Consider the following 20,414-nt stretch of genomic DNA (forward strand, 5'->3'; position numbering starts at 1 on the left):
CTGTATATATACATCTTCAACGTTTAGCTTGACAAGAATATTAAAGATGTTTCCATGCTGAAGGCAAATTTGCACACTCACCCTTCTATTTGTTATTATTATTTCGACAACGTTTTATTGAAGTTTTCGGATACCCATCCCTTTCGGATATGTTTAGTAAACATTAGGTATTTTCCCTTTAAACTGGAATATATCTACTCTTTTATACAAAGCATCAGCTGTTATGAACAATCCACCCCAAAGACTAAAGCACTTACCTCGAAAAATCCATAGATGTGCCTGTAAAATACTCCTTCCGAGTAATTTGAGTTGCCTGTGGAATAAAATGGTCTTGTTTTAAAGAATAGTGACTTTATTACTTGAGGGAATTAAAATTACGAACGAAATATCACATAAATAGACATCTCTAATGCAGAGTGAAGTGTTTCTAACTGAGAATTGCTTCATCACTTCTAGTATTGATAGACATAGAGAAAGAGAAATATAAACAGAGAGAGAGAGAGAGAGAAGGGACTCATAAGGCACTCCTAGTTGGTGGGACCAATTTAACGGTTTCTCTCTCTCTCTCTCTCTCACTCTCTCTCTTTTTTTTTTTTCCTTGAAGAAGCAAACAGCATTAAAAGTACAAAGACAAAAAAAAAACGTCTCACCCAGAAAACGAACTCTTGTCCCCCAAAGGTAAATCTCTTGTTCCTCGTTGTCCACGCTTACAGTGCCCATAAACATCCCTGCCTGCTCGTATCCGTTCATTGCCTTCTGAAATCTGGAATAAGAGAGCAGCTCCTTATAATTAGTACTATCAATGTAATGAAATATCAACGAACTTAACAACGAACACTACGCTAAACACGAAATACGATACGCTTCATACAGCAGGAAGCAGAATTAAAAATGGAGTTTTAAAACAGCGTTTAATTTCTTACTAAAATAAATGCTAAACAGTTTATTTTTGAAAATTGATTCTGAATATCAGGTGAAGTTATTGTTAAGATATTTCATGCTGAAGCATTTACGAATGCATACAGACGGAAATAAATAATCGCTTCGATAGCTTGAAATATCTTCGTGGTATCACATTTGGAATTTTTCTACCAATAGAATATTTCTGAAACGCAGTTTTTTAAATAAAAAACATTGTGTTGTATGCGATAATATTGGTATTGTAGAATAATAAAAAACAATCGTGGAAATTAATTTTCAGAAATCATTGAAAAATAAAACAAAAACGTACGTTTCGCATAGCATAGCTCATTCTTTTCTTGTTTCCCTTCAATTTAATTTGCTTGCAGTCGATCAATTTTAATAGGAAAAAATGTCAAAACGATGCAGAAATATAAAACAAAATTATTTTTGGAATTTAATCAAATTTTAACAAAATATATTGCTGCATTGGTTTCACAATTTTTGCCATTAAAATGGATCATTTGCAAGCAAAATTGCAATAACTCGAAAAATTAATAAAAATAATATAGATTAAGCTGAAAGATTCAAATTGCAGTCAGTTTGTCAAGACAATGGGTTTATTATGTGCATAATAAACCAAACCAGTAGGTGTTTACGGATTGCGCAAAACTCATCTAAAATAGCCAATTTTTGTAGCAGAAGAAAAATCTTTCTAAATGTGACTGTAAACAAATTTCATAAACAAATGTAAATAATTGAGAGCTTTGTGTTGTGCCCTTCCCAACCTCTCTCCACTATCCGCAAAAGTAGGTGCTCTTGCATGTTAATAATAATAATCATAATTTGTTTTGTTATTTATTTTTTTTAATGTTTGTAATTAAGAAAACTTAATCAAGGAATCTTAAGATCTTAATTCATTTACAATGAGATTGAATATGGGTAATTAATAATGACATAGCGTAATAATAATAATGATAATTCTGTTTACTACACTATACTACTGAGCTTCAGCTCAGAACTCTTGCGTACATTTTCAATAAATATACAAAATGCATCTCTTTTTTTTCACTGTTGCATAGCACATTTTTCCCTTTTGTTCTTTTTGGTTTTATTCTACTAATGTTAGTATCCTCAGCGCTTATGTTTAAATATCTTGTGTGAGGATAGTTTTGCGCAGCGATGATTTCGTGATTTGATTTACTGTCCACATTGCGTGAAGCATTTGTTGAGCTGCATTTCTGATTGAGCATAAAAGAAAGTAACACAAAACTTTACAAATGGTATCTTTGCTTGTGTTGGTACTTGAGGGAACTTCGTATAAGTTCCAAAGCTTCTCTTTTCGAATGGCAATTTCTTTCTGATATCGGGTATATAAAAACTCCGGGTGACTTTTAAGAGTAATTTTTATGTTTATATGTGAGCAAGTTTGTAGATTGCGGTCTTGTTCTTTGATATAATGTTCCGTTATTCCGTAGTTATGACTATAACATGGCTGTGTGGTAGCATAAATGTTTCACCTTAACATTGTGGTCCCGATGAGTGTGGCATCGTTTGTTTATTCACTGTTACTATTTTATATTTGAGTGATTATAATCTGTTTAGTTTGCAGTCTGCGCAGTTTTACCCGGCTATTCCAATTAATATCAGCCTCGAACTGAATACCTAGATGTGGTATTGTATTGACCTGTGCAATAGTTGTGGTTTTAGTAGGATTAATGTCTCGAGTATCGAACTGCGGGATGGTGAGATACTTTGTAACAGTCACTGGCTGTTGAACCGTTTCTGGTTCAGCAGATAATAAGCATTTTTAAGCCATTAAGAATAATTAGGGCAATAAGAACAACTAATACTATTCTTTTCTCTTTATCTAACGCACCGTTTACAAGGTCGGTGAAATGTTCCAAGGCCGGTCTGGATGGCCGAGTGGTCAGGGTATCTGCTCTCCAGCCAAGAGTTTTGAATCCCGTTATGAATGTTTGTGATTGTCCAACTAACTCTTTATAGAAAGGCATCTGCGACCCTCACTTCCGTTACCAGAAGGCTTCACTCCCAAAACCCAGGGAGATACGGGAGTGACCATACGGCGTCAAAATTATGTCACATGTGAATAACTAACTAAATGTTCCAAAAACGTTGTTTTCCTTTACTTTGTTGAAAACGATACTGTGGCTTTGGGATGATTTGGAATTTTTCTATGTATGCTGAGAATTTGTGATATAGGATGCGCTACATAATTTGGTTGGTCGCCGAGAAAGCAGTAATAAGTATTTAATTACTTATGTTTCTCCTTCCGAGACTTTATGTAGGAGAGTGATTAAAGATTTTATTTCAGAGTTTTTTTGGAAAAATTGGAATTAGGCTAGTCTGAGTGCCTTTTGATATCTTTGGGCCTGATTACGTCTATAGCTGGCCCTTTATTGGGGTTAATTTGGCGAATAGTTGCCACGGGGAATAGCATTGTCTTTTTGTCATGGTCCTAGTCGAGAATATTGCTTTGTGTGGGAGGAGTTTGCTTCTTGCAGTTTTGGGACGAAGTTCGCAAAGTGCCAGTTGAAGTCGTTTGCCAACTGTTTGAAGGATTTGGACTCGTTCACAAATCTGTTTAGAATTAGTAATAAATAAATAAAAATTAAGAATAATTAATAAAAGCGTATTTATGTATTAATATTATATATTGTATATTTCACTAAATAAAAACAATAAAATAATCCTCGAACTTCGAGAAGAATGCTCTTAACAAACAAGAAATGGATTAACGTTAACCAAGAAAGCCCACTCTGCTATTTCTAAGCTGATATTATTACAATGATTATTATTATGATATGATATTATTTTATTATTACAATGAGTACGCTTATAATAAATTTACTACTGGAAGAAGGAATGTAAGCATTAGGAAATAGTTCATTACTTACTGTGAAAGAGGTGGAAAATATCCCTCCCATTTCTCTTCAGCCATGGCTTCACTCAGAAGAGTCGCGTCAATATCAGTGGTGTAATCAAAAATAGTAGAGGATACAGTCCAACTAGGTAAAAAAAAGAAAGAAAGAATTATCGTCGGAAACTGGAATTTTCCTCTATAGAAGTTAGGTTTAGATCGGCATAATTCGTTTCCCAAAAGAATGTAATCCAACTTAACAGGAATTTTTTTCTAAATAGTGTGGAAACATCAAAAGATTTATTGAATTCGTAACTGTCTTCAATTTTAATGCCAAAAATAGGCATTTTTCAGAAGAAACAAATAAAATACTTACATGATTGCAAGTTTAACGTGGCTGTAGTTCTGCGTGTCATCTTTCCTTCCATTATTTATTTCCCTGCAACAAAAAATATGATATTATTTGCACTTCACTCACTAAAGAGGAAAAATATTTTAATATATTTAGCATACATTGCATATATAATTACATCGAAGGAATCGACATCTCTTCTTCTGTTGATTATCAAAATATTTTCCAGTCATTTAACAAACTTCTTTTTTCTATGAAGTTATTGAAACAGACTATGAAAAAATATTCAAAGATTGCTAGTTATATCCGTAAGGTATTTTAAACTGTCATGAATGTCATTTTTAATATTTGTCCCTCACGTACTGCGTTAAATAACCACGAACCAACAAACTGTTCAAAACAAGTTGGAATCCTCACACCTAGTGAAAAACTCTTGAACAACTCAGTTTCAAGATAAGTAAATGAAAACTAAATCCCCGCTATCGGATTTTATTCTTTAAACAGAATGAGAAAACGTTTGAAAACAGGTGGGCAACCAGTCAGTCTCCATTCTTCAGCCTTCACTGTGTGAGCCTAAGTTATCAATGAACCAAGACATTCAGGAAAGATTGTACGGCCTACAACCGGATATTATACCGCTACACCCTGACATTAGTACTGTTGTCTGTAACAGCGTAAGTTCTACGGACGATTTGTTTTATATGCGAAGTTAGAAACCGAGTTTCCAGGAAGAGGAAAAAAATCCTACCAGCCAGTACCTAAGATTGACAAGCTTGGGTACCGACCCAAGAAACGTCTTGAAAAGTTCTTCTAATCCCATATCTAAGATCGTATACAATAGAAGAGATAGTCGAAAACACAATCGCATCATCCTGTATTGCCTTCATAAACATGCGGGTCCCTCCAAACAGCTATACTACAGCTGTCACAACATGCTAAGTAACAAAACATTATGTTGCTGCAGTACAGCTGCATACTAAACCATAAGCCTTAAAACTCACGGAGACTATTAAACTCCATAGTAGCATCATAAACGAAACTATAGTAAGTGCCGAAATCGGAAAAATAGACTGGATGCATATAGTATCTTCAGACTCCACTGATGCTGTATATACTAAACTGTACACACTTAAACTTACATTTAATAACATATATAACAAAGCAATAATAATAACAAAAATACGCTCCCAAACCAGACGGAATCCATGGATAACAGAAAACATATTAATGGATATACAAAGAAAGAATGTCCTACGGAAACAACTTAAGAGGCTACTTAATAAGACAGTTTTACAAGCTGAATAGAAAAGAAAACGGAATAACTTATCAACACAGATTAGAACCCCAAAAACGAAACTACTATAGAATTAAACTAGCTCAGAGCACCATAACGGAAATTTCGCACCTGATCAATGAAATGCTGGACAATACTAATAAAATCGCCACCTCTGCAACGATGACACACACACACACACACGCACACACACGCACGCACGCACGCACGCGCGCGCACACACACACACACACACACACACACACACACACACACACACACACACACACACACACACACACACACACACACACACACAGCTTTGCTTGCGAGCTCAAATTCCTCAAACAGTTGGCAGGCAACTTTAATCTGCACTTCGCGAACTCTGCCCAAAAACTACAGGAAACATTCTCGCTCACATTAAGGAATTTTCTCCACTAGGACTACGGGCAATCCATTCGGCGGTTTTCAGAAGTAAAAAAGGAAGAGCTGTCACTTTAATTAATTGATGAATTTGCAATTCATCAATTTAATCCAAACAAATGGAATCAGAACACAAGGCATCAAAGACACTCGACTAAGTTATGTCCAGTTATACGAAAACTGTTAAATGAAATCTTCGAAACGGGACACATACCTGAAACACTAAAGAATACATTTCTGTACATAAATACATAAATATGGAAAAAGAAACATTATAAGTAATTACAGACCCTTCGCTACATTGTCGGTAATCAACCGAATTATGAAGCGCATTGTGTATCACAAACTCCAAATCCGAAAAATTCCAAATCATCCCCAAAATCCAAGATGGTTTCAAAGAAATAAAAGAACAGCAACACTCCTGGAAAATTTCACAAACATAATGAACGCTGCATTAGATAAAAACAGTACTGGCTGTTTTTATTGACCCAACAAAAGGAGTGACATACTAAAGCTGAACAAACTAACATAACGGAATCGGAGGTCGTCTACTCCAGTGGTTCAAAACATGCATGAAAAACAGAAGGCACATCGCGCGTATAGGATCAGCGCACACCAAAGGGCTAACAGCAACCTGTGACGTATCACACGTAACTGTTCTTCCTCCGATTCTGGTTAACGTATACACACACGATTTTACCTAAATGTCCCTAAAAGGTAATATCTTCCAATACGCAGACGACACGGCTATAGCATCCATTCATGACAATGCGAACATAGCTTACACAAATGCAACATACCATTAATCTGATCAACTGGATAAGTGTGTGTGTGTGTGTGTGTGTGTGTGTGTGTGTGTGTGTGTGTGTGTGTGTGTGTGTGTGTGTGTGTGTGTGTGTGTGTGTGTGTGTGTGTGTGTGTGTGTGTGTGTGTGTGTGTGTGTGTGTACACAACACACACACACACACACACACGCACGCACGCACGCACGCACATATATATATATATATATATATATGTATATAAACCCATCGCATAGAAACTAAATATCTGACTTTGCAACATGTATCTTCCTATACACAAAGCACTGATCCTAAAACCACAACCATCACACAGGTGAAACCGTTATCTTGGACTTCATTTCGATATTGATCAGAAGTGGAATAGCACTATAAATTATCTAGCAACAAACTCAGGATAATAGAAAGCAAAGTATATTGATTAAAAGACGTTTCCCCCGTTGCTACACAAAAATAATAATTTATAAAGCATTACGTGAAAACATATTAAGATATTCAGTTATATCATGCGCATTCTGCGAAGACTACAAACTTAAGGTTTCAATCGTCGCGAAATAAAACAGTAAAACTAATATTCTGGAATAAAGAGAAAAACCCACATTCATACAGGTAGCAAGGACAGAACACAAAATATTTAAGGTGAAACACTTATATGCCCACTTCACATTCATGCAAAAACATTAATTTACTCCAACCTACAGAGTAACCAGAACAGCATATCAGATAACAAGACCACAGTCAAGAAACTGCATAACATACAAGTATAAGAATCACTATGGAAAAGCCGCCACCCGAAGATTCTATCCACCTCAAACTGCCATTCTATAAGAACCCAGGAACCTACAGAGAGGTGAAACGGGCACTACATAGACATTATAACCAGACGGACGGAAAATTAGAGAGAATTAAAATATATATATATATAACAATTCCTCTTAAACACCAATACAATACATTAGTGATTGTCCGTGGTGTTTTTACTTCTTTTTACCGAGTGTATTTACTTCTACACGCTATATATATATATATATATATATATATATATATATATATATATATATATATATATATATATATATATATATATATATATATATATATATATATATATATATATATATATATATATATATATATATATATATATATAGCGTGTATATATATATATATATATATATATGATGGTCTTCTTCTACTGCGATTGCCATCTTCTGGTTTGTATTGAATGAGGGATTTCAAAAAGGGTGAGACTTTAGGATGTCTGGATTGATATCCAAGCGATAGTTGTAGTATTTGGCTATATTTACAGGTGGTTCTTCCTTAGCCAGATCCAGCACAGCACAGTTAGTGACATGGTCCATCCAAGTGTATCCAAGGATCAGTCTGATACATGTAGTTCCAAAGGAGTTAATTAGATCTGTAGTTTTTTTTCTTTTTTCTTTTTGTGCTCATTGTCCAAGTTTGAGAACCGTACAAGAAGATGGATCTACTGGTTGCATGGTATAGTCTTAATTTTGTCTTTAATGATATTAATGATTATTTACAAATGGGACGGAGTTTGTTATGGAAAACTAGAGCCAGCTGTATACGTTTTCCAATATCATTTTCTGTATTGCTGATGTACGATTCAAGAAATTTAAATTCCTTTACTCTTTCTAAGGGCTTATTGATGATATGAAGTATAAAGTTTCATAATCTATTGAGAATACTTTGGACTTTTGGATGTTGATCTGCAGACCAGTGAGATATTATGTGCCTCTAGTATACTGAGATGTTTTGTGCATTTGTTGGTTCTATATCAATAAGTACAATATGTCGTCAGTAACACTAAGATCAGTTATTTGCATAGTGTGAGTGGATGTTCTAATGTTAAAACCAAAATCTTCTGTCTTGATGGTCTTGACGATGTAGTCCAAGCATACCAAGAACAAATAAGGTGCGTGTATATATCACCTTGCAGGACTCCTGTTGTCACAGGAAAGGATTCAGATATTTCTGAATACAGATATATATATATATATATATATTCGGAAACAGCCACAATTGTTAGTTGCTCCCGTATTTTTGTATCAAGGGTGTACCATGACTGGATTAACCATGAAGCGATATCCAGCAGAAGGTGTCATATTGGTTAGCCATGGTTAGCCACGCGTGGCTGATCCTAGAGGTGAGTGCTCGGTGTCACAACCTTATCTCAGCAACGACGTGCAACAGTAGTACAGATCACGCATCAGTACAACGGCGAGGAATTTCGACGCATTTTAGCATGAACCTTGCGTCCTACCTTGCTTGGCCTAGGGTTCCACAACCGGAGACCTGCAAAGCTATCCATGATGATGGCCAAGCATTGCAAACAACGCCTTGCATGGACCAAGGGAAGTCGTCAATTGGACCCCGAACGGATGGGAAAAGTTCGCCTGGAGCGATGAAACCTGTTTCTTGTAGCACGATGCTGATGGCGGATTCACATTTGGTATAAACAACATGAAGCCCTATCCCCTGGTTCCACAGTTGGGATTCAAGAGGCAGGAGGAACGACATTGAATTCGACACATTATATATATATATATATATATATATATATATATATATATATATATATAAATATATATATATATATATAATCTATATATATATATAATCTATATATATATATATATAATCTATATATATATATATATAATCTATATATATATATATATATAGATAGATTAAAAAATATATTATTCATTCATTCATTCTTCGAATCTAGAGAAGCCGAAATCCCGCTTATGAATTCGATAATACTGTCAACCTTAAGTAAAGTAACTTACCTCAACATTCCGTTGAAGAACAGTCGCCATCTTCGCATCGGACTAAGACACTGAATCCTGAGGCTTCTTGCTGAGAAGGAGGGTGGCTGAGTACCTAAGCAGGCTTTAGCATTAGCTGGTAATTCGTACGCCTTTCCGTTTGCCAGAGTTATCTGCAGCGATGCTTCCACTTCTCCGTTACTTCTTCGTGATATCTGAGCAACCAGGCATTCTTTCTTTGAATTCATTCCATAGAAATAGACTTCATCGACGCCCTGAAAAATAACCAAAGGGGGAAAATGTCCTTAAATAACTCATTTTGGGACAACGTGCCTTGGATCAATACTTACTAATTACTTTATAGGTCAGCATAAAAAATGTAAGTCGAATGTCCATTCTGTTTCATTTTGTTGAAGATAGTGAAAAGTAAGAGTTTCAGTCTTTGTATTCAATAGAAGTCATAAAGGATTTTTTAGTATAATAACAACGTATGGATTTTGCCAGAAATAAACAGATATTACTATTAATTAATTGTGTATTTCGAAGTAGTGTTAGAAGAACCATTGTGATAACGTTCATCTTGGCAATTGTTAACTGACCCGTTTAGTAATAGATAAAAATCCATTACACTTACCGCTAAGAAGCTTTTTTTGCTACTTATTTATTTCCATCGCTGTTGTGTAAATTCCGCTGTAAAATACTGTAAATCAATCGATCTATCTCCAGGCATTTATATTAATACCGTAGGTTAACGATACCATACGCCATGATTGTTTCAGTCTTTTCTACGAGTTTACTGTTGACGATTTTTTCTTTCCTTTTTCAATATGACATCATAAATTATGGTTACTTATATTAACATTTACCTGTTCCATGTGATCTTCATGTTGTGGAAATTCGAGTATTTTCTCTTCCGCTGGTACAACAAATCCCACATCCCGTGGATCGTTGCTGTTATAGTCATAAAGATCAAACCTACGTTTTTTCAACCTTCGCAGAGACTCGATGTATATAAATGCAATTAGACTTCTTAATTTCGCTGAAATGAAAGAACAGTATATAAGCAAATCATTATTGCAAAGTACAGTAATTAATTCCTCAATACAAATCTAAGAGGATGCTCAGTGGTGTGTTATGTTTAATAATATTACTACAAATCCATGTAGTAATATAATATATACTACTATTAACTCGTACAATAAATGCTGGCACTACTAAGATAAACTCTTTATGAGAGAAACGAAAAGAGAGATCCCCTTCTTATTGAATGAGATACAGATAAAGAACTCTGAATTTAAAAAAAAAATACCTTTCACAAAATGATAATGATAAACGTATTATCTTTAGACTCCTTGTTAGCTAAATACCTCAACCCCATCCCAATGACGAAGTTAAAAAGTTTTATTCCTTAGATTTACTCGATACGTGAATTTAGAGAACAAATAATGAGTAGGATTCGGGTAATTCAAATTATTTGCACATTTGGTGGAATATAGTTAGCATTAATCTGTCGGAATGCTCCCTAACTCTAGTGCACCAAAAATGTGTCAGCATGGGCACTTGCTTGCAAATAATTTGAATTACCAGAATCCTACTCATCATTTGTTACCATGTTAATCTTTTACCGCTTATAGGGTAACCTATTAACAATTTGTTTCTTTCCTGCCTGAAGAAGTCAATGTAATTTAGGACGAAACGAACCGTGTTAATATTCGATATTACAAGATATTTTGTATTTCCTCATTTCAACTTCACTCCGACATACGTTTACAAACACGCAATTTTACTTGACCATTTCATTATAACAACTTGTCAGGGTTCCATTTTAAAATTTAAGTATTTATAAAGCAGACATATTAAGAGGAATTCATATCTATCTTGTCATCACATTATTTCTTTTATAGTTAGAGGTTTTGGTAGTTCGAGAAATGACAGTTAAAGCATTGTTTTCTTATATACAGTAGAAGGCGGATAATATACGAGAGTACATATAGAAACTAAATAACCGAGTTAAGGGATGCGAATTCCTAATTGAGTTATTTCATTTTATTTATTTATGTATTTTATTTATTTATTTATTTATTGACTGTTATATATTAGGTGTCCTCAGCACAAGTATTTTAGTGAACCCCTTAAACGAATCACTTGAGGCCTTCAAAGAATTCTTATCTTTTCTTTTATTTTCATCTCCGATCACTCTTTGTATACATTTTTCATTGTAGGCTAATATATATCTAAAACTGAAAACCGATCGACTTCCCATCCAGTGAGCTTCTTCTACGGTGATATTTCATTGTGTTACAACGAAAATGCTATTCATTTTTTAAAAACGAGTTTTTGTTTTTCATTTTTACAAAAAAAAATTATCTTTTCGAATGAAGTTCAGAAAATAGAAAATAGTTGCGAAAGAAACAGAATTAACTGAATATACAAATCGAATACAACTTTTTTAATTTGTTAATTAGTTTGTTAATTGCTTCGCAAATGTGACGAGCATAAATTTTAGAACATGAACCCTTTCAAGGAGAAGTATTTAAAAGAATTCTTTGCGTTTGGATTGTTAACATCCAAACCGCTTTCGGCGAGGGACTGTCCTAACGCATTTGTTATTCCTGACTGATTTCTGGCGGAGAATCTGATAAGATTCTAAACATTTTCAGAGCTCAGTGACAGCCATCAGAGCGCTGAAATATATGAAATGCTACATGAGAGTCCACTTTCAGTTTTGCTATCTCGAAACGAGGTATCTCAGATGCAGCAGTTCTGCTTTTTCAGAAATACTAGCAAATATTTCGTTTAAATGAATCGCCTAAAGATGTTCATATTTAAAACCTCTCTAAACATCTTTACGTCATTTTTTAATTTCGCTCCATTTCAATTTTTTTTTTCGTATCACTTCGTTCATTCTTCGGTACCGACCATATTTTAACTTTCATTGATGTTAATTTACAGTGATATCGAATTTTTAAGAAGTACCTCTCAAATTCTGCGAGAGGTGCATAAAACCACAGTGTGAAAAGTACTCCTGTAAAAATTAATTGATTCAACCTCGTTTGAAAATACCTTTTAGATATTTTTCTTTTTGAAATAACCATTCTTTATAACCTTTTTTTTAATACAAATTATTATATTAATCATCATACTGACATTCTGATTTAGAGTTATTTTAATTTTTCACATTTCCCTTCCCCCTGTTCATTTCATGTACATTATGATCATTTCAAATCATTAAAAATAGCAGCTGAAAAAGGCACCTTTTGGGTATGAACGAAAGAGAACTAAGGAAACAAAGTCCAAGGAGAATTTCAGTCATGGCGCCCAACCGCATAGCACCAGAACAAGACTTTCAACAAATATTTTGACGATAAAACATACGACCCTGACTCGACAGAAGAGACCAGATAACGTGCTGAAAGATTTGAAGGACAGATAACAATAGAAAAATAAACAAAAATGCGAATCCTAAGGATGCGATGGATAACACAGTGCAGTTTCCAATATCTGAAGAGGAAATATAATTACTTGCGACGTCAGCGTACCTCTCACATTCTAATCAAAATATGGTAAATACACTTACGCTTCTGTATGTTGAAATGAAAGAAAAGGCTCCAAAACTCTTGAACCACCTTTAATTGTGTCAGTTGTTGGCACAGCTTTCATATTCAGTTTCATTAGTTGTTTTTCCCCATTCCAATAATTTACTTTGATTAATCGTGTAAATAGATCATCCTATTTGAAGTTTTATGCTAATTTAAAATATGTTTAACATAAGCAAACCATATCAGTAAACGTTTAATGTATGTGAAAATTACTGTATTTTCGGCAGTGAATGAATTAATAAATCTAGTCACCGTACCAGATTAAGCCATCTACGGTTATTTATTTATCGTATAAGAAGTATAGAAATAGTAAAGAACCAGGATAAATTGGTGTTTATCTTTGAGGAGAAAACCTATTGCTCCACGCAAGCAATGGGAACAAACATGGAAGTTAAAGCAAGCAAGTGAGCGGATTTAGGTATCCATGAGAGAATTAGCTTGACAACATTTATTTGAATATCGATAAGGAGAGTGTAAGAACTTCTTTTCCATATACTAATGTACATTAATCAGCAGCTAAATATGGAAGAGTAAGTGATGAAATGAGTAGTGGAAAGGGATGCATCCACAAGGTGTTTCAATCAATTTATTTATAATTTAGTTCTTAAACCACATTTTGATTTGATTACAGATGCAATCAAATTAGATTACAGATGGGTTACAACTAGAAGGCATGAACAGAATTTATATATACACAACAGTTAATATTCAGCACTTTGCAGATATGCTTACTATTCATGTGGTTAACAGGAAAGTTAGAGCTCTGAAAATAAAACGCTTGGTGATCTCGAGCATAAATACACTTGCTGTTTATAGTATTACACGGACAAATTTATTAAATAGGATTTGGAGAGAATTGATCATTGTGAGGCCTTTAAAGGAGGTACCAACACTAATTTGTTTTGAAACACCATCGGACTATTAACAAATAAAATCGAGATCTGTTTACGACAGTTGTTCAGTGCAGAAAGTCTGCTTACTACCTGAAATTTTGAAGACTTGCGTTTATTTATTTATTTTTTATTTTATTTTATTTTATTTTATTTATTTATTATTATTTGTTTTTTGAGATTTCACATTCGTTCAAAAATTTTAGTTTTGATTTAGATATGCTTTTGAGCTGTGGCTGTAGAAACCTACAACATCGTCTAAGGGGATCAGCGTATTTTGGAAGGACATGGTCTAATAGCGGATGATGTCTTGATACGAGGAGTTCGTTGTCTAAGGTTATCAAGGTGTCTGCGGTCGTCTTGTTCCTGTAGTTTTCTTCTGTTTATGTTGGTTATGGTCCTCATCTCGTCATCCATGGAGTGGTTATCATCCACCCTGTTCCTAGAGGGTTTATGGCACATCTGTGTAAAAACGTTGTTCAACTGAAAGTGCTCTAAATGGACAGAAGGAGAAAGAAGAAAGAATAACAATGAATTTTAAAAACTGTAGATTATACTCTTTAGAAATGCTTAAACTGATAGACTGCTGAAAAACAAAGCACGAACAGAGGAAGGAATGGGAAGAATATTTCTTCTCTGAGATTGAACAAAAAATAAGTGTTAATTAACAACTTCACGTCTTTTTCAATGGATTGAGAACAGAGGAGAATTACCAATGCCTGTTCTGATGAAGAATGCCCATGAGAACATTTTTAAAAAATGCAATAGCAGGAACTGAACACGTATGCGTAGAGAATGGAGTAAATTTATGAGGGAGGTTACTAATCAACTGTTCTCTTCTGTATTTAATCGAGGATTTCGGGATCCTCAGAGCACCCCACTAAATATCAAAACAGTATTCAATACGTGAACGGATTTATGATTTCAATATAGTTTCCAATGTTGGGGAAAAACCTAAATGCTAAAAGCGATATTTCAGCTAAGTTTATGAAAACAAAGATCAGCGGTAAGAATTGATCCGAAATCGCATGTTGTCCAGAGATTGGGGCATGATCAAAAGTAAGACTGAAAAGAACGTGGCCTTTGAGATCTTTATAAAAACATTATAAAGGAAGCAGGAGGGGTGGCCATAAATCATCCAGCCTGTTTCCAACCAACCAGACTGCACGGTTGACCGAAATCAGGCAGATTGTAACAGTAACCAAGTCTGGGGACTGTTCTCAAAGACATCAGTTGGTCCGCTCATCCCAATGAAAACACCTACACTGCTCGTGTCTGAAAAATGACTCAGACCAGGGGTTCCCCAAGATGGAGCTGGATGTTTTCAGCTAAATAATTCCCCGTGTCACACATTCGAAAAATATATCTAAGAATTTCATTCTGTGTGCGTTCCTGGTACCTAATTCTGCTGATGTGAATTCCATCGAACATTTACGGAGTGGAATGCAACATCCGCTCTTCTATCCTAGTGCCTCATCGGTCGCTAACCTCCTGGACGTTATTCTGTCTAGCTTGTTCTGAATACCTCAGGACACCTTCCGTGGTCTGCTGGAGTTAATGCCAAGATGGGCAGCAAATATCTCTGCCAAAGCAAGGTGGTCATAGTGTTTTGGCTCATGAAAGGATTATTCATAAATATTCAGTCAAAGTAAAATCCCCAATATTAAGTCAAATTAACTCTGTCTTTTCATGATGTGACAAATTTATTTCACATCTAAGAAAACATTTTGCTGTTTATTTCCCGTGAAGATCAAACGTACCTCGCAACTTTCCGAATGCTCTTGAACCCGTTTATATGGAAACATCTTAAATGTTTTTCAATGACAGTGTTTAACTTAAGGAGATCTAGTGCACTAATACTGCTCGTTTGATTCTTTGTTTGTTTTCGTACTTCCCGCCATGAATTTCTTCAACTATATACCATGGTCACTTAATAAAAGCTAGATAAATGACGTGTTTCCACAAGGTCTATAAGAAATATTTGAACCAGGTCGGAATGATTACTTCAGTAGATAGCTTATAATTCAATTACTGAAGCTTTGGGTTTTGAAAGCTTTTAGTAGGTCACTTCGAAGAATTGAAGATAAGGCCACAGAACTGATGATAAAAACCTCCAAAATTCGAAATGGGGAAAAGAAAAAAAAAGATGGCATTTGCAGACGAATTATAGAAATACATCTGGATACGTCTGTGTTACCAAGACAATGAGGAGAGGAGAGGAGGAAACAGGTTGCATAAATAAATAGATGATGGTTTATTCTTCCAAGATATGAATCGGTAGCTTGAGTACTCACGATTACAAAGAAAGATAAACCTCTTGTATTGAAGACTGTAAAAATGGTATGCAAATTATCTTTTGAAATAAGTTCATTACAGTGGTGGATATGCCAGATGCTTTTATTATGTTGTTTCTATGGTTTTCTAGAATCTATAAATAATTTGCCAGGTGTCGAAAACGGAGCTTCGAACCGGTAATTATTTTATAAATTTCGGAAAATTATTCTGGATAATAGACTAATGAACTGAAGGAGTGATTTGTATTCTGGAAATAAGAATACTAAGGTCGATCCTTTCTCGTATGTTATTGTAAATTGTTTAGGTGGGAATTTTTGCATGCCACAACATTGAAGTAATATTGCATGAGGTGCAATATTACTTCAATGCGGAATTGTCATATTCTTTCAGTTCATAAAACAGAAAGTTTAGTCTGTTATATTAATGTGGTCGTTCATAGAAGGTGGAGGCAAGGGATCTTCGAGTTATAGTAACGGAGAGTTAAAATTTTGACAACACATGAATGATCAAGGCAATAGATTGAAGGAAATGGTTTGCTTTCTTCTATAAAAGTCTTAACAGAGCATATATGGATTAAGGTGTGCTCATTTTGAAGATACTCTTTTGAAGAAACTCTTTTTGAAGCTCCCTGTTGGGAGCTTCAAAAAGAGATTTGGAGGCAAATGACGAAGGTAATATCGAGGATGCCAGTTATAAGATGTAAAGTGAAGGAGTGAACTAAAATCTTCAGAGTGAACTAGAGTTAATTTTTGGGAGTACGCCATCAGCAAATAGGGTTACAATTCCAGTGTATTAGGACTATTAATTATGCCTGTGTGTTATACTGGCCGGTTTTGGGTAAGAAAAGACAACCGAGTTTTCGGGATGGGTAAAACTTCTCACTTCCATATAAGACCTGCTAATTGTAAGTTGTTATTTTTTTACAATTCAATACAATACAAAGTTTATTATTCTCATCATGTATAAATAATATTTATAATTTAAAAGAGTTATATAGAAGTTAAATAGAAGTTTAACAGAAGTTAAATAGGAGTAAATTTGTGAGTTAAATCGGAAAAGATGCGATATGAGAGTAAGATTTGCACTCTCACTTGCTTCGGTGAGATTCCGAATAGGAGGCAGTAATCAGGAACTCTTGTTTCTATTAATAACAGTAATATTTCAGAAGTTTATGAAATCAATTATTAATTATTCAATCTAATTGGAAAGCTTAGACTATATCTTTCGTTGATCGGCGAAATACCAGCACCATAATAACTGAAGGTGTAATGGAGGAGAGCGGGTAAAGGCCTCACTATTCACGCTCTCCATATCGAAATGGTTTATCTAGTGTGCCAGTATACCTCCTTAATTTGAGCGTATACAGTAGTAACGACTCAGGCCAGTCGTCGAGTAGTATACGGGATCTGACCAGCAGGTCAGGTCCCGTATACTACCTGACATACTACTTAACACTTCGTGTCGCTTTCCAATCAACTGGCGAGTAATATTTTTGCTGCTAATTACTTTGTCAGGTTATTCATGGAAGAAAAACCGAGTATAGCAGCTTGCAGGAGGAACAGTCCTAGTCCATCCTTATGTTGGGATATAAGTACTCCCTGTTGGGAATAGTTCCCCGAGATCTTAACTCCTCCTGCTGCATGCTCCTGCTTTATCAATCTTTCTAATTTCGTTGAAAATTTTTTTTTATAAAAACCATCAAGTAAATAATCAAAAAAATCTCAAAAAATGCATAAAAGAAAAACTCAATTACTCCTCACAACACATCAAAATTCCGTGTTAACCACCCTATTCCAGTTTGACTTTACTACCACCTGAGGGCTCAGTTCTAATATTGATGACGTGCACCACATTTACAAGCATCCGAACTTAATATGTTATTCGTCCCTAAACTTCAGCTAGCATCATCTGCAACTACGTCTGACATTTCTATCCTAATTACATCATGCACGATGCGTTTTGCAAGGAGGGCGGGACTTGCTGACCTGGGAGGTCTGATATCCCCTTCCAAAGCTTATCAGAATCCGTAATCCTCTTAAATTAATCCGTAATCCCATTAAATTATCTGATTTGACTCATGATTTCCTTACCTCATCTTGTTCTTGCCATTTACTTCCTCTATCCTCTCCAACTCTGATGACTTAACGAATATTTGACTATTTACTCTTCTGAAAGTCAATTACATATAGAATAATTACCTTAACACTAAAATAAGCTTCGCTAGCAATTTCAGAGCGGCTTCCCCTTCTCCAAATTCACAGACCAAGCTGGAAGTGAAGCCGAACTGTTTGATGTCAGATAACAGAAATTGTTGACCAAACCTCCAGAATTCCAGATAATCCTCATCATTCTTACAACAAGCTAAATCAAGTCTTAATCTTATCCATGTTTACTTTTCTATAGAAGGTCCTTTTCCCAGTCATTCTCAGCCTCATATACTATAATGGTACCAATTGGGATGACCTACCTTTCGCTAGCTGGTTTCGTTTCCATGGTCTGAGTATTGCTTCTGCTCTTCCTATCCTAGCACCTGCTCAGGTCTAATAAACAAAATCATTCTTGCTGGAATTAGTACTTTCATTCTCTACTTCATTCAAAACCCTCAATCCTTATCCAAACCCTAGCCTCTCACTCAGCCATAATAAATAAATAAAAAAAAAACATCATGAGCACACCCAAAGAAGACATTATAAGGTCCAATTTCACTATCTATCGAGATGCCAGTCAGCCTTTCTGGTCTTTCTGCAAGGAAGACCGCTTAGAATTAGTTCTTTCCTCCAAGTTTTGTATAGATGATCAAAACAAAGGTTTTCTTTATGAATTTGAAATCCATCCTTACCATATTATTTTTACATTACGAATAGTTCAAGTTACACCCTGTCAGAATACTTGATTGTATTTAGAAGAGAGTCATTTGCTTAATTGATGTCCTCCCTCTCATTGACTTCTTTCGATAGCTTTCCTATAGGCGCATTGTTGTTGTATTCTGTCTTTCCTATAAATATGTCTATGGACACTGTTCCATTGAATCGACCACCACCATCCCTCCACGCTCCTTAAATCATCTACTAACAACAGCTGCTGGAAAACATCCATATATAGTTCAGCTACAAACTTATCGAACTAACTTTTCATGTTCCTACGCCATTCCTATGTACTGCTTCTCTTTTGAACAGTTTTTCTCGTACCGTTTACTCAACTCGTCAAATGACACATCAGCAGCCTCTAAAGTCGTAAGTTGTTAAATCTCTTCATAGGTCTTAGGAACTCTCCTTTGGGTGGGGGGATGGCTGATGTATAAAGAAAGTGAACAACAGTAATCGTTATTATTGATCGTTCTGAATATGACCTCCTGGCTACTCGAGAGGTTAACTTATCCGCTCTTCGTACTGGTTGCTGGTTCCAATCCATCCCCGGGCATATATATATATATATATATATATATATAATACCATCTACCCTATATATATAAAATGATAAGCATTTTATGTCACCTTTTTTGAAACGTTCTGAAACTCAGGGGCTACCCTGAGTGTCGAGTCTTCAAAATTCGAGTCATCAGAATTCAAGGAGAACCGACCTACCAGTCCTGAACTCAGGGGGTTGGGCGCCGTATGCACCAGGGGGGGTGTAGCTCCCATAGTATACATATAAGAAATAATTCTTGTATAACCACAAAACTGACCTACTATAAGTTGATGATCTTTGTTGAGAATCAGATGCAAAAATTAAATTAGAAAAATACAGAGCAAATTAAATACTTTACAAAATTCTTTTTTTTTCACTAATTTAAGCAAAACTTAATTTAAAATGTGTATGCGGCATTTTGTCTCTTCTAGAAGGACTAACTCTTTCTCTGACCGGAAATAAGATAACATTCTTGTAGTTAATAATAATGAGTAGCTTCAAACTAAGTTAAGCATTAATACGAAATTCGTAAATCTTAATAAAATCCAAATTGCATTGATTATCGAGTAATTTAAATTTTCACAGATATCAATAGAATTTCTGGTTTCTATTCTGGTTAACCCGTTCTTTATTCGGCAAGTTGCACTTCGTACTCTTAATGTTTTTGCTGTATTTAAATATAGAAATCTGAGATGGAAGTTTGTTTTAATTGTCGGGGTTAAGTTGTCAATTTATTAGAAGACAATCTTCATATGTTGTTATAATAATAATCCTTATTTACTGCATCTTTAGTTTAAGTTT

At 34.9% G+C, this 20,414-nt stretch overlaps 1 protein-coding gene across 3 annotated transcripts in view; it reads right to left on the reverse strand.

Annotated features, from left to right (window-relative positions):
• LOC150093568 (uncharacterized) overlaps positions 1-20,414 on the reverse strand; it is a 133,998-nt gene that overhangs the window by 80,798 nt on the left and 32,786 nt on the right. For all 3 annotated transcript variants that reach the window (XR_016550310.1, XM_090412811.1, XM_090412810.1), the window contains exons 2-7: positions 10,288-10,460; positions 9,443-9,696; positions 4,158-4,220; positions 3,819-3,929; positions 651-763; positions 258-313 (exon numbers count right to left, since the gene is read on the reverse strand). Coding sequence is in view for 2 of the 3 variants with exons in the window: in XM_090412811.1 (XP_090268937.1) it covers positions 258-313; positions 651-763; positions 3,819-3,929; positions 4,158-4,220; positions 9,443-9,696; positions 10,288-10,460 (770 nt within the window). In the remaining variant the exon portion in view is untranslated. The remainder of the gene's footprint in view (positions 1-257; positions 314-650; positions 764-3,818; positions 3,930-4,157; positions 4,221-9,442; positions 9,697-10,287; positions 10,461-20,414) is intronic.

The sequence above is a fragment of the Typopeltis vanoorti genome, chromosome 23, assembly GCF_054136105.1.
Source record: "Typopeltis vanoorti isolate ZY-2024b chromosome 23, IOZ_Tvanoo_1.0, whole genome shotgun sequence".
Classification (NCBI taxonomy): domain Eukaryota; kingdom Metazoa; phylum Arthropoda; class Arachnida; order Uropygi; family Thelyphonidae; genus Typopeltis; species Typopeltis vanoorti.